We start from the raw sequence: 14,366 nt of genomic DNA on the forward strand, positions 1-14,366 counted from the left end.
AAATAATCAACTTCAGAGTGGTAGCAGTGTCGAGCCGCATCACATCACGCAGTCGCTGATTATTTTACTAGATCATCACACCCCTAACTGTTTTATTCCCCACATCTGTAGCAGGGTACTTCATTTTATCATAGAAGCTGAGAGAAATTCTAATGCTGTGTTGGTGGACGTGTGCATGATAACACTCAGTCACCACATGGCTATAACTCTCCCCTGCACCCTCTCTGCTCAAGCTGCGCTGCAAATTGACCGGGTTTGACCGCTGGTCATGCGGCATTACATGGGTCAGATTGAGTAATTATTTCTAGGCCGTTGACTACACGCAAGATGAATAGTTTTTGAAGAGAGCGTAATGGGGGGCTGACCCTCTCTGACACCTGCATTATTTCACCCTCGCCTTCGACTCCCATCTCTCTCGCCCCTACAGTACGCACCGCCCACGATTTATGCCTGAGTGTACACAAACGAGTGTGTGGGTGTTAGCGAGGGGAGAATGACGCCGCACGTAGCCTTGTCTCTGTCTTTATTATCGAACGCAAGGTGCTGTTAAAGAGAGAATGTCAATACGCACGCGTGTTTCACGGTCGTGCCGTTTCGTTTCACCGGTTTGATCAGTGAGCGAGCGTTGACGAATGTCTCTTAACTTTACGAGGGAATGGCTGTTAGAAACAGAAACTAACTTGTTTTGCATATATATATATATATATATATATATATATATGAGAGAGAGTATATAGAATAGAAATGTTACAATAAACTGATAAAAATTGTGGCATGTCATACTTTCTTTAATGAAAATGTAATCATAGGCAAATTGCTGTAGCATAAGAAGAATAAAACACTTAGGGACATGCTGTTATTGGAAAATAATCAACTTCAGGGTAGTAGCAGTAGTAGTTAACTCCACTTCAAGTCAGGCCCCTGTTGTTTATTATTTTTTCCATATTTTCTCTTAAAATTTTGTCTTTTTGCCACATTCTGTAAAACATCAACATATCCTGAGCTCAAAGCTCTAATGAATGAGGTTTGAATTGAGATTAAGATAAGACTAAGATTAAGAAAGGTTGTAAGCTGAATTGATATATGAATTAATATATACATATACACACATACACACACACACACACATATATATATAAATTCTGTCATTGCTGATACTCATGTACAGTATATTTTAGTTTTTTTAGACCAACTAATGAAATTAAGATTGTAGCTGAAGCACAACCACATCTGGCTCTCCAACTGGTCCCTAAATGCTTCCTGATAATATATTTTTTTCTGCTTTTCTTCAAATTCACAAGTGCAATGAAATGCTAACAATTACTAAAATGAATAAAAATGTAAAACAGCATTGCCTAAACATTCATTCATTTATTCATCTTCAGTAAACGCTCTATCCTGGTCAGGTTCACCGTGGATCCGGAGTCTATCCCAGGAACACTGGGCGTGAGGCGGGAGTACACCCTGAATGGGATGCGCACACACATTCTCGCACTTATTCACACCTCTGGCCAGTTCACCTAACATGATGCTTTTTGGGAGGTCGGAGGAAAATGGAGAAACCTACACAGACACAAGGAGAACATTTGAAACTACGAACAAGAATGATCTGGGCTATTCATCATTGAATAGTGGATCAAGCTTTACATTGAGCACTCTCTCTACCAGCTGATGAGCTTAACTGCTTCATCCTTTTGGGAAACTTCTGGAATACAGTAGATGCATCATCAAATATGAGAATATGCTGATATAATTCCGATATTATTGCGAGTCTTTAGTAAGTAAAGCTATGACCACTAACTCTTACAAAAAACAAGTTAAGGGTTCTCAAGTAATAGTCTCAACGACTTAAAAGACAACGAATGCTGCCTTATAGCATTTGGACTGTAATTCCAAGATGATAAATGTTGTAAAGTGTTAAACATGTACGAGCATTGAATAAATTTAAAATACATATGCAAGGAAACTTGAAATGATACCTGCTTTCATATCAATACTTTAACTTGTTTACCTTTTCCAAAGATACAGATGATGCCCATCAGTTCTTATTATAGAAAACAGATTGGCATAGTGGCCCACTGTCCACTACTGAACTGTCACTAGGTGGCAGCTGGACATCATGAATTCTCTCTTTCTCACTCTCCTCTTTTTCCTCTTTCTCCCCCTCCTTCTCATATTATCTCCCTCTGCCTCCATGTCTGACCACTGGACTTTACGCTAGTGGTTTGTTACATTCGGTACCATTTCAATCCAGAAATCTATTTCTCCTGCTCTAGGTGTAGCAGTAAAGAGGTCACGACCCTGTCCTCCCTGCTCGGTTAACTCTTATTGGACAGAAAGTTGCAAGAGGAATTGTAAAAAGCCAGGGCGGATGAGTTGCATTTCATACCAAACAATTTGTAAGAGAAGCTACAGCCTGTATCCACGCCTCTAAAACTGTTTCCAGAAATCGTCACGTCAGCGTCGTTTCCCTTTTCACCAGCTTTCGTATGAACTAAAAAGTGTGAGCTCCTCAATATGCCACCGATAATTACATTTCCAAATAGCTGGGTTTGCAAACAGGGTTCACGTTATGCTGTCACTGCGTCCTCAAAGGGCTACTGCCATGGCCGAAAGAGGATTACGTTACTCCATCCCCGATCGAGTATTCCCTTTTGTTTGAGTGAAGAAGAAAGATAAATCAAGAAACAAGATTACGTTGTGAAGAAGAAGAAAGATGGGGGAGGTGAATTAAAAAGCCACTTTCCATCTGTCATGTATGCTGGATTTGGTAATGCTGTTTTGTTTAAGACAAAGCGATCTTCCCAGAATCCAGTGGGAAAGCTTATAAACGGCGTGGATTGTTCCCCGTCCAGAGGAGTAGCGACTGCCTGTGTTTTAGATTAGGAAGGACGGCCTGAAGCGCTGGCAACAGGAAATGGAACTTGAATGTAATTCTCTTCAATAACATGCATCCTTTTTTCGGCATAGCTTTGTTTCCCGAAAGACGAGTTAATGTTTCCATGCTAATGTCTTGCAAAATCAATCACTGCTTCTGGATGAGTATTTCGAAAAGGCCATGATAAGACTTAGGATATAAGCCACAAATGCTATATATGATAAGTCTAGTACTGTAGAATGTTCTGTTGTTATAGCGTGAAGTTTTGCGACTTTACTCAGGGTTCTTGCACTTGCACAGGAAGATCTGGTTTTAATAAGTTGTGTTAATAAGCTTTAGAAATGAGTGAGACACCTGAATCTAGAAAGTCTCAGAAGCTTATAAATTAATCTGGAAAAAAAAAAAAGTTTTTAAAAGCCCTAGAATTTTTTTTTTTTTTTTTTTTTTATAAAGAAACAGCATTAACCCTTTCAGTAAAAAAAAAAAAAAAAAATTTCCATTGCTGTTTATTATTACACCAACCTTTTACACTTTTTTTCCTGCCAAAATATATATATGCAGCCACATTCCATTTCTAAACACATTTATTGCCAGTATATTTGATATAAATTAAATATAGTGTAAATTTGGGTAATATGGATCACAGTAATTAAGTATTTTGTACTTCCTTTTCTTAAAATGAATTTTTTATTTTTATGTAATTTACGAGATACTGCATAGAATTTCGAAAATATTTAATACTACATCATAATACTGGGAATTTTTTTTAAGAAATGAGTTAAAGATACCCCAACCTCCACCCCCAAACCCCAAAACCCCCCAAAAAAATAAAAAAATAAATAAAAAAAACCCTAACTTGTATACTAGCAGTTGCGTGTATGTAAATGTAAATATATTTCATATATTTTGAAAAAAAAAAAAAACAAACAAAACTGTATTTGTATACACATTACATTTGCATTATTATTATTATTCTAATATTAATTTATTTTAAAATTAGCTATAATTTAACTCATTTCTTTTCTTACATCATTTATGTATGTATATTTATTTAATTAACTCCTGCTACATTATTACATAATTACTCTTCAGTCAGATTTGTTCTAGTGTCTGTTTTGTCCTCCATTTTGTTTTTTTTTTCCCAAACCTTTATGGGAGATAATTATGGGATAGCCTTTGTTAAGAAGAAAGCTGTCCTCAGATTCGTTCAAAAATGACGAAGCTTAGCTACATTAGCGCGTATACTGTGTGTATAGTGTTATATAATCAGTTATTAAGACTAGTAATCAGGAATCATTATCTCCAGTCACAGAGTGTGAGGAGTGATATGTAGTCGTTGCTATGGCGCAGGTGTAGTGTGATGAGACGGAGCTGTGATACTGGCCTGAACCTAACGAGCGTGACGGTCCCGCAAGGCAAAATTTAGCGCCTCAGCAGCTTATTGATCTGCCCTGTGAATGAGGGCAGGAGAAAGTGTGTGTGTGTATGTGTGTGTGTATATAGAGCGAGTGTGTGTAGTGTAGCAGGCCTCAGGCTGGACTCTGTCCTTGACTCTTTACCTCTAAAAGGCCCTGGAGGATGACCCACCCTGGCCAGGAGTTTCCCCAGGGCTGAGTGCACTTTGCAGCAGGATATTGATTTTGTTGGAGGAGGAGATTTTTTTTGTGTTTTTTTTTTTTTTTACGGTGAAGGACAGAATGAGAAAGAGGACGGATGGATTGATGGAAGACGGACTGATGGTCTGGAGAAGGAGATGCAGGACTGCGACTTCTCCTTGACTGCTGCTCAGGATGGTGGAGGACAGCTTCACTTTCCAGAAGTGTTGATCACACTCACACTCCTTCAGTCAAACGTTCTGTGTCTGCCTCTCGCTTTCTCTTTCTGTCCATCACTCGTCTTTTTCCTAACTACTCCTGCTGTGTTTGGATCTCAGCATGTGGGAAATCGATTCTAAACAATCTAATGGCAAGAATAAAAAACATATTATCTCTGGAAAGAGGCTCAGGTTGCAGTTTGTCTCTCTTCGTAGCCTGATGTTTTTATTAGGACCATATCATCACGCTAATTAACTTCTGGTAATGTGAGCAATCATTTCGGATTGTGAATCGTTTTTATTTAGTTCGGAAGCTTTTGGAAATGTAAAAGAGTTAAATAAGCAGGGACGAGTGATACGATATGACACAGTGTGATATGAATATCACAATATTTTAGCACTTTTTTGATGAACTTTATTTTGATTATTGTGAGGTGTCTGAGATTTTATGGCTCCATTGTTACTCACAAATAACTGATTGAATGTTAAAATTTGGGATACATCGGAATTTCAGCCACATACATAAAAAAATTCTGAAGGTTTCATTTAAGGGAAAAAAAAAGCTGTGTGCAGTGTAACAATGAAGGAAAAAAAAAAAGCCAGGGCTCAAAGCCAAAGTCAGTTGCTTCTGATTTTAACCACAAACTTTTCTACTTTTTTCCACTATAGATGCAATAGACTTAATATTCTGGGTAATATGCAGACCACGTATAATTTTTTTCTATTTTTTATTTTGGATTATTTTTTTTAAATTTTGATTTTAATTCATTTTAATGAAATCAATACGTTTATTGAAATATTTACTTTGTCAAAGACATTAAAAGATACATAAATCATTACAATTTATGCAAAAAACAATATATATATATATATATATGTATATATATTAAATCCAGCATTTGGTTTTTCAGGTTTGTTTTTTTTCGTCTAGTGTGTCCTTAATTTTGAATTTGGCTCAGAACTTTTAGAATTTCAGAATTTTTTATTTTGACGTGTCATGCCAGCATCAGCTTTACAAAATTGAAATCTAAATTAATTCCGTTTGTATTGTGAATAATAAATGTTTTTAGTTATGTTATAGCATTTCTGCCATGTCATTCCCAACCCCGGATAAGAACACAACTACCTGAAACAAAGCGAGTGTGTGTTTTATCACCCGTGTTACTGTGTGACCTCAGCAGAGCTGGTGACCTTTGACCTCTGCTTCTCTCTATGTTGTGAGAAGTTGCAGAAACATCTTTTTCTGCTTTTAAGTGGAGATGAGTGTGAAATGCATGTCAACACCACACACACATCTGCACACACACACACACACACATCTGCACACACACAGTGGAAAGCGTTTGTGTGTATAGGAAAGATTTGTATATTTGTGTGTCTGTGTATTAGTGTGTGTCTGAAGTCTAAAGCTTAATACGGACGATCTGTGTGTGGTTGAGTGTAGTTTGGTAAATATACTGTACCTGTCAGGTGCGTGCGTACACGTGTGTGTGTGCGTGTGCATGTGTGTGCATGTGTGTGTGCGTATAAAATGCTGGACATTAATATTAATATTGATAGCCAGACTTTATGTTTTGCTTTAGACATTATGTTTTCTGCGTGCCAGAAATAAATGTGTGTGTGTGTGTGTGTGTGTGTTGCTGCAGTAGATGGATGAATGTGAGTGAATATTAATAACTCTATCTGTCTCTGACCTGCTGCGGAGTGAAAAGAACAATGATGAACACTGAGCCCCCTCGCTGCTTAACAACTATCTCAGGCAACAGCTTGACACTGCGGCCATTTTTCATCACCGAAGCACCTGGTGAATGGAGTGTGTTCGTGCATATGCAAGTGTGTGTGTGTGTGTGTGTGTGTGTGTGTGCGCATACGTGCACATCGGTATTCAGATCTCAGACATAAATACTGACTTATGCTCTAGTCAGCCGAGTGCATGTGCGGGGGCGGAGCTTGTCAAAAAGGGAGGTGTGTCTCACTTACGCACAATTCTGACGTTTAATTTTTAGAATTTTTAGCCAAAATTGATTTTAATTTAAATCTGTTTAAAAAAAACAACCATTATTCAGGGATGAGTTTCCCAAAAAGCAGGATATCACAGAACAAAGATGTCAAAGATGGTAGAGCGAGCATCACGTTGAGCACTCTCTCTCCCAGTTAAGATGATCTTAGCTTTGCGATGCTTTTTGGCCCAGATACCCCCTCTTATCCTACACGGGGTTGCAGGGTAACCTGGAGCCTACCCCAGGGGACTCGGGGCACAAGGAAGGGTACATCCTGGACAGGGTGCCAACCCATCGCCGGGCACAATCGCACACACTCTCATTCACACACTACGGATAATTTGGAAATGCCAATCAGCCTGCAACTGGACCACCTGGAGGAAAGCCCTGAAGCACAGGGAGAACATGCAAACTCCACGCACACACACTCAGGGTGGAGGTGGGAATCGAACCCCCCAACCCCTGGAGGTGCGAGGAAACAGTGCTAACCACTAAGCTGTAAATAATATATTATAAGAATTAATATAAACCATTTTATGTGCATTAATATGCAAATTATTCTAAAATATTTCATCAATGTTATTTAGTAATTAAACAGTAATTATTATGATTGTGATTGTAGTTAATAATCATTTTTTAAAAATCTGCTTTTAGGTTTGTTTATAAAATTTGAATCCTCATTTTTTAAAGCGACAGGAGCTCGATCAGGCAGCGTGGAGGAAATGCGAGGAAAAACGTCACAGCAAATTAGCTTCAAATCACGCAATATGTGTGGACGTTTCCGAAAAACAATATTGGCTAGATAAATGTGTTTTCTCAACTCATTTACATGTCAATTTTTGAATTTCAAGAACTCCAAAGAACAAAACAGTTGTATGTCATAGATAAAGGGCTTCATAAAGACTTGTCTGTTTGCCATGATGAAATCTGTGATACATCACTGTCAGCTGCTCAGCCGTTTAGACTTCCTTGATTTCCCCGCTGTTACCTAGAGACGTTAACACGTCGACTATATTTCCATTTTAACATGCGCGTGTGTGTGTGTAGTGTACCGGCGTGTGTAATGGCACCTAGGTGCGGCGTCTTCGCGAGCCGGTCCGATGCTGTCACCCCACGAGTTTTGGGCATGAGGTACACACGTTTCTGTCCTCAGCTCGTGTTTGCCCAGGTGTTCGCCTCATCCTTTCCTCTCCACACCAAGAGCATTCCCTCGCTCTTCCTGCCCTCCGTCACATCCTCCATTCCGCCTGACACCTGCACCACACATTCCACGCCCCGGTGCCAAGGAGGAAGTGTGTTTGAAGACGATGACGGTGTCCGTGTTAGAGTGCGAGCGGCTCGTCAGGACGTTTGATTCAGAGCGACCTCAGGAGCTTTCGCAGCCTGTGACACACAAGCTCCAACAGTGTGTAGTCCAAACACAGCGCTCTATTACATTACACACACACACACACACACACACACACACACACACACACGAACACCAGCATTCCAACTCTCTTAGCCATTAGGAAACTACAATTACTATTACTTATAATTTCACATAGGGCGATGCCATGATATGTATAATATTGATATTGTGATGTCACTCTTTTTTTTTTCTTTCTTTCTTTTTTTTTTTAAATTATCAATAACAAATTCTGATTGGAAGCAGCTGAATTTTATTTTAAAATTTTGTACTGAAATATTTTAAAATTTTTTATTAGAATTTATTATTATTATTATTATTATTATTATTATTGTTGTTATTATTATTTTACATTATCGTTTTTTTTTTTTATTATTTCAACACTCTTTTTTTATTGGCACTTGGTTACCAAACCTAAAGTATCAACAAAATGTATTTTTATCACATCTCCCAGCCTTAGTCTCACATTATTATTCAGTATGTCATCTTAAAGCTTATTAGTCAGTAATTAGCATGAATTATTCAGTGAAACTCATATGAAGGTGTGTAATTCTGGACCCTCAGCCATTTATTTGAAACGGAGTTTATTTTAAAGCAATAGTTTAATATTTAGGTAGCAATAACTCTGAGGGTAAGTAGTGACCATGTTCTTGAAGGGTTCCTCTGGGGTTCTTAGCTTCGTGAAAGAGTTGGAGCTACTTGGAACACTTCCTGATACGGAACCTCCTCATCCTCATCGTAACGTGAATCCCTTTAGAAAGCGAAGGACCCTTAACTATTCGTTTTAAATAACACATCTTCTTTCTGAAGAGTGTATGAAGGTCTGTGAAAGTTTTTTTTTCAATCTAATTCAATTGTAATTTTTTTATTTTTAAAATAATTTTGAATACAGCGTGACTTGGAAGCTTCTGGAAGTTTTTGAAGGATAATCTCAAGAAATCTGCTTGGTCAGAGATCTGAAATCAGTCCATCCAGTGACTTGATTTATACCTTGACTTTAAAAGTGGAAAATTGTGTGTGTGTGTGTGTGTGTGTGTTTTCGAACCCATCTGCGCAGTGAAGTTGCTCTGTCTCCTGTTTTTTGCTGGAATTTGTGAGCAGCTTGATGTATTTGACATGTGCGTGACAGGCCGCAGCTCTTCAAACCCAGCACAAGCGCTGTGCTATCTATCTGCTCCCAGCTGTGAGTGTGTGTGTATGCGTGTGTGTGTTGTTTCTACATCAGAGAAGCAGAGTATTTGCCATCAGGACTTGGTAGTGGAATACACACACATGTCTGTGTCTTTGTGAGGATCCTCCATTGACATCATTCATAATAATTACTGTAACTAATTAACCCCTGTACCTACAACTAAATCTAAAAACCACACTTTCTTTGTGGAAACCAGTCAAATGTCCCCACAAGGTCACAACTGTCACATATTCCTATCCCTGTGGACACACACACACACACACACACACACACACACACACACACACACACACACACACACACACACACACACACACTGGCCCTAAGATTTTTTAAGAAATTTGATACCATAAATGAGTCTCTGTCAGACTGTCAGTTTATCTTGCTTTCATCTTCTTGCATCTTCTCTCATCTGCTGTCGTTCTCCATGTCTCTGTCTCTCTCTCTCTCTGTTTGTTCTTCTGTCCCTCCTTCTCTTTCCCTCTCTCTCTCTCTCTCTCTCTCTCTCTCTCTCTCATCTCTCACTTTCTCTCTCTATTTGTCTCTCTCTTTGCCAGTTCAGTTTCACTTAAATAAGCTTTATTTATCTCTCTTTGTCTCTCTTGCTCTCAGTCTGTCCCCCCTCTCCCTCTCTCTCTCTTTCTCTTTCTGTCTGTCTGTCTGTCTCTCTCTCTTTTTCTTTCACACTGTCTCGTGCTCTCTCTCTCTGTTGTCTGTCTGTATCTCCCAGTCCGTCTTTCTTTCTCCCTCTCTGTCCCTCTCTCTCTCTCTATCGCTCTCTCTCTCTCTCTGTTGTCTGTCTGTCTCTCTCTGTCCCTCTTTCTCTCTCTTTCTCTGTCCCTCTCTCTCTCTCTCTCTATCGCTCTCTCTCTCTCTCGCTGTTGTCTGTCTGTATCTCTCTGTCCCTCTTTCTCTCTCCCTCTCTGTCCCTCTCTCTCTCTCTCTCTCTCTCTCTCTCTCTCTCTCAATTTGTCTCTCTCTTTGTCAATTCAGTTTCAACTAAATAAGCTTTATTTATCTCTCGTTGTCTCTCTTGCTCTCAGTCTGTCCCCCCTCTCCCTCTCTCTCTCTTTCTCTTTCTGTCTGTCTGTCTGTCTGTCTCTCTTTTTCTTTCACTCTCTGTCTCACACTCTTTCTCTGTCTCTGTCTCTCTCTCTCTCTCTCTCTCTCTGTCCATGAATAGTGCATGTTATTTTGGTTCGTAGATGCATCTTTTCTATCTTGTCTTTGTTTATCCTGCTGTAAATGGAATATCTGAAGCCTTAAAGTCCCACATGCTCTGTCACACAAAGCCGTTTAAAGGTGGTGTTTCTATCCAGCGCAGTCCTGCGATAAGAAAATCAAGTGCGCTCTTTAATATAAAGCTCAATACACGCAGACATGCTGAGAAAATTAATAGCGCCCTACAGTGTTGCTCAGAATATTATGTTCAGTGTATTTTTTCCTTTAAAGCGATTAAAGCTGGTCTGTGATTTATTGACCTGATTTCCACCAATACGATCAATCTAGTGAAACATTAACAAATATATTGGTCACGTCTTACGCAAAACACCATTAATCTCGTCAGAGATACAGAAAACACGTACACTCAACATGTGCAGAGACACACACATACTTCTCTCGAACCAGGACTTAACCTTTGTTTCCTGCCTTTCCTTTCATCTTATTAAAGGAACATTTTATTTTGCCCTAAAAGTCAAGCCCCATTTGAGCAAAAGTGCGCACACTTGCTCTATTTAAGTCATGTTGCAGAGCGTTGGCATTATTAGCGCTGCTGAAATGTGAGAGCGGGCCTCAGTAAATGTCTCGGAATATATACGAGTCTCTTTTCTCCTTAAACATCACAGTAGTGTGTGTGTGTGTGTGTGTGTGTGTGTGTGTGTGTGTGTGTGAGAGAGAGAATGTGAGAGTGCGTAAGCGTTCTACCAGCCTCCTGAGGGGGCGAGAGTGTGTTGCATACAGGCTGAATGAGGGTCACTTGACCCCTCTGTGATGTTCCCTCAACCTGAACTGTGCACCTGCATGGACAAAGTGTGTGTGTGTGTGTGGAGGCCCAGGCATTGCTGCCCTTGTGAAATTTATTTGGGTATCAGGATTTTTTACACCGGTTGCCGTTGGATTTACAGGTCAGGATGGAATGTGGGGCCCAATGAAAAGCACTTTGATCGGGTGAGCTGGAGCTGTAAAAACCCGACACCTCCATGAACAGGAGATACGCAAAGGGTTATGGGAGCGATCGGAACGTTCCACGTCAGGCTTACGTGTGTTTGTCATTGTGCTTGTTGGCCAACAGATGAACCCAATATCACTGTCCTGCATTTCACACATTTCACACATTTGCAAATGATGTTAATATAATGACGAGGCCAATAATTCCATACAGAGCTCATTGTTTACTTCTCAGAAGATATAAAAAGGGTTAGTGCTGCTTACTAAAGTCTGTTTGATGGTTGGTACGCATCAATACTAAATTGTCATCAGCATAACATCCTTTAATAACATTTTCTTACAATATTGTATTATATATATATATTTTTTTCTACTTAAACAAATAGTAGCTTTTAAATGCGTCCAAATAATTAACATTTGGATACGCCTTTTTTTTTTTTTGGATACCCTTTTGCTCTCTTACGAATGAGACAGGCTTAATATTGAAGTACAAACATTACCCAATAAATCCTGCCTTTCTAGAATATTGCATTCTCAGTTCTGATTGGTCAGAATGTGTTGATTAATTTTCTATAACACCACGGCTAAGATGCTAATACGTATCGTCAACTGCAGGTTTATATTAATGCACTTGTTCTAATAAGTTAGCGTTTCTATTGTAAAAACCAATTAAGAGGGACTGTATGGTTTATAGTCCACATACACAAAATTTTCAAAAATGTGTGATTATTTTCAGAAAGGAGAAGGTTATTTAGCATTTATGGAAGGAGTCTCCAGTGTCAGTGCTTTGCTTTGCTTACAGAGGAAAAGCTGTAACTGGTTTCCAACATGGGGAAGTCTTCAGAACTGTGTTTTTACTGCTTATTGACTACAAGAGAGAAAAAAAAGAGAAGGAATGACTGTTTATAGCTGCTATAACATGAGTACTGACAGGAACTAACTTGTTTTGCAGACGCTTCACAACATTAGATGTAAGTACAAACAGATAAAAAATGTGTCGTTCTTTAATCAATTAATAAAAAAGCATAGTGTTCTTGGAATAAGAGGAATACAACACTTCAGGGTGTGCTGTTATAGGAAAATAATCAACGTAGCCTACTGTATATTGTGTTCCTGATTATTAGCACATGCTTTGTACTCAGCATGAAGGTCATGAACGTGAATGAAAGAAAACGAGTGTTTATATAAGGTCTCATTAATCAGTGTGTGATTTAATGGATGTCTGTTATTATGTCGTAAATGATTAATAACACCTATATAAAGTGTGATGACTATGCTTTAGTAATATGCCGATTGTATTTGTGCTGTGCAGAGGCGTAGGCTCCTACAGGAACTTGGCGAGCAGAAGATCCCCTTCCTGTCTCCCTCTGATCCCGGCTTCCAGCAGCTAGTGAGTCCTCCTGCTCCCACAACTGCATGGATCTGCTTTCCTAAATAACTCATAAAAATATCTAAAATAATGAAAATACAACTCACTTGGTGCATTGATACACTATATACTTGAGTACTTGAATCAAGCTTTTTTGCCACAAAGTAGTAGCAAGATTCTCTCTAAAACTACATCTGATGGCTCCGCCCCTTTTGGCTATGTAGCAAAGGCTGCAACCACCGAGTGAAAATAAGGGTCTAATGTTCCACGTTTAAAATATCGGTGGTACTAGTACAGCATCCATGTATTAACAGAGCACCATATACAAAGTAAACATACTGCTCACACTGAAAATACATCTTAGAGTTACAAGTTTATCATTTTTGTTTTAGATCCTTATTTTACATAATACCTTTACATTTTAGTTATTATTAAATGTCTTAATTAATTTAATTAAATACCTCTTAGATTTTTTAAATATATTTTTATTTTATTTTTTCTTTCTGCTTATTTTATTCATTTATTAATTTACTTATGCACGTACATGCTTAAAGACTTACTTACTTGTATACTTGCGTACTTACGTACTTATGTCTTTACTTATGTACTTACTTATGCACTTACCTGTTTACTTATGTAATTGGTTATTAACTTACGTATGTACTTATTTACTTACTTATGTTCTTACCTGCTTACTTACCCACTTACTTACTTTCTTACGTGCTTATGTAATTACTTATTTACTTACATACTTACTTATGTACGTACATACTTATGTACTTACTTACATACTTATGTATGTATGTACTTATGTACTTACATACTTGCACACTTACGTGCTTACTTACTTATGTACTTACTTACTTATGTACATACTTATGTACTTATTTACATACATACTTATGTACGTATGTACTTACATACAAAATTGCATGCTTACTTACTTACTTATGTAATTACTTACTTACATACTTATTTGCTTATTTATGTGTGTAGTTATTTACTTGTAGACTTACTTACGTACTTAATTATGTACTCACGTACAACTTTTTCAATCAGGCGAGTAACTGTTTTTATTCTACTACACACTCAGTTACCTTGACTTCATTTGCCTGGTGAAAAAAACAGTGGGAGGGATAAGATGCAAAAAAAAAGTTTGCTTCTCATAGCTGTTAACTGTTAGAATGATCTTTAGGTATATCTTCTTGCTACTTTCTTAATGTTCCCTGTCAATTACATTTGCAAAGAAGCAACAAAGAAATAATATTGTTAATGTTAAGGTTACTACTACATTCCATCCAGAATCACATCTTATCAGGACTGCCTCTATTTGTGTAATTTTTGATGCACACAGATGAGGAAAATTTATGAGCCAAAGATCGGGTGTGAATGCTTCATCGATTTAAAAGTGCTTTTTTTTTTTAAGAGGTGCACCATTAATAATTTCACTGTATTGTAATGTATATGTGAGAAACACAGACTCTTATCTATGTTTTCTAATAAGCAGCGTTAGTTATTGTTATTGTTTTATAATGAT

At 38.2% G+C, this 14,366-nt stretch overlaps 1 protein-coding gene across 2 annotated transcripts in view; it reads left to right on the top strand.

Moving 5' to 3' along the window:
* The window catches only part of fto (FTO alpha-ketoglutarate dependent dioxygenase), a 167,281-nt gene that overhangs the window by 18,247 nt on the left and 134,668 nt on the right, over positions 1 to 14,366 (top strand). For both annotated transcript variants that reach the window (XM_034299680.2, XM_026937454.3), the window contains exon 2: positions 12,773 to 12,850. In XM_034299680.2, the coding sequence (XP_034155571.1) occupies positions 12,773 to 12,850 (78 nt within the window). The remainder of the gene's footprint in view (positions 1 to 12,772; positions 12,851 to 14,366) is intronic.

The sequence above is a fragment of the Pangasianodon hypophthalmus genome, chromosome 25 (assembly GCF_027358585.1).
Source record: "Pangasianodon hypophthalmus isolate fPanHyp1 chromosome 25, fPanHyp1.pri, whole genome shotgun sequence".
Classification (NCBI taxonomy): domain Eukaryota; kingdom Metazoa; phylum Chordata; class Actinopteri; order Siluriformes; family Pangasiidae; genus Pangasianodon; species Pangasianodon hypophthalmus.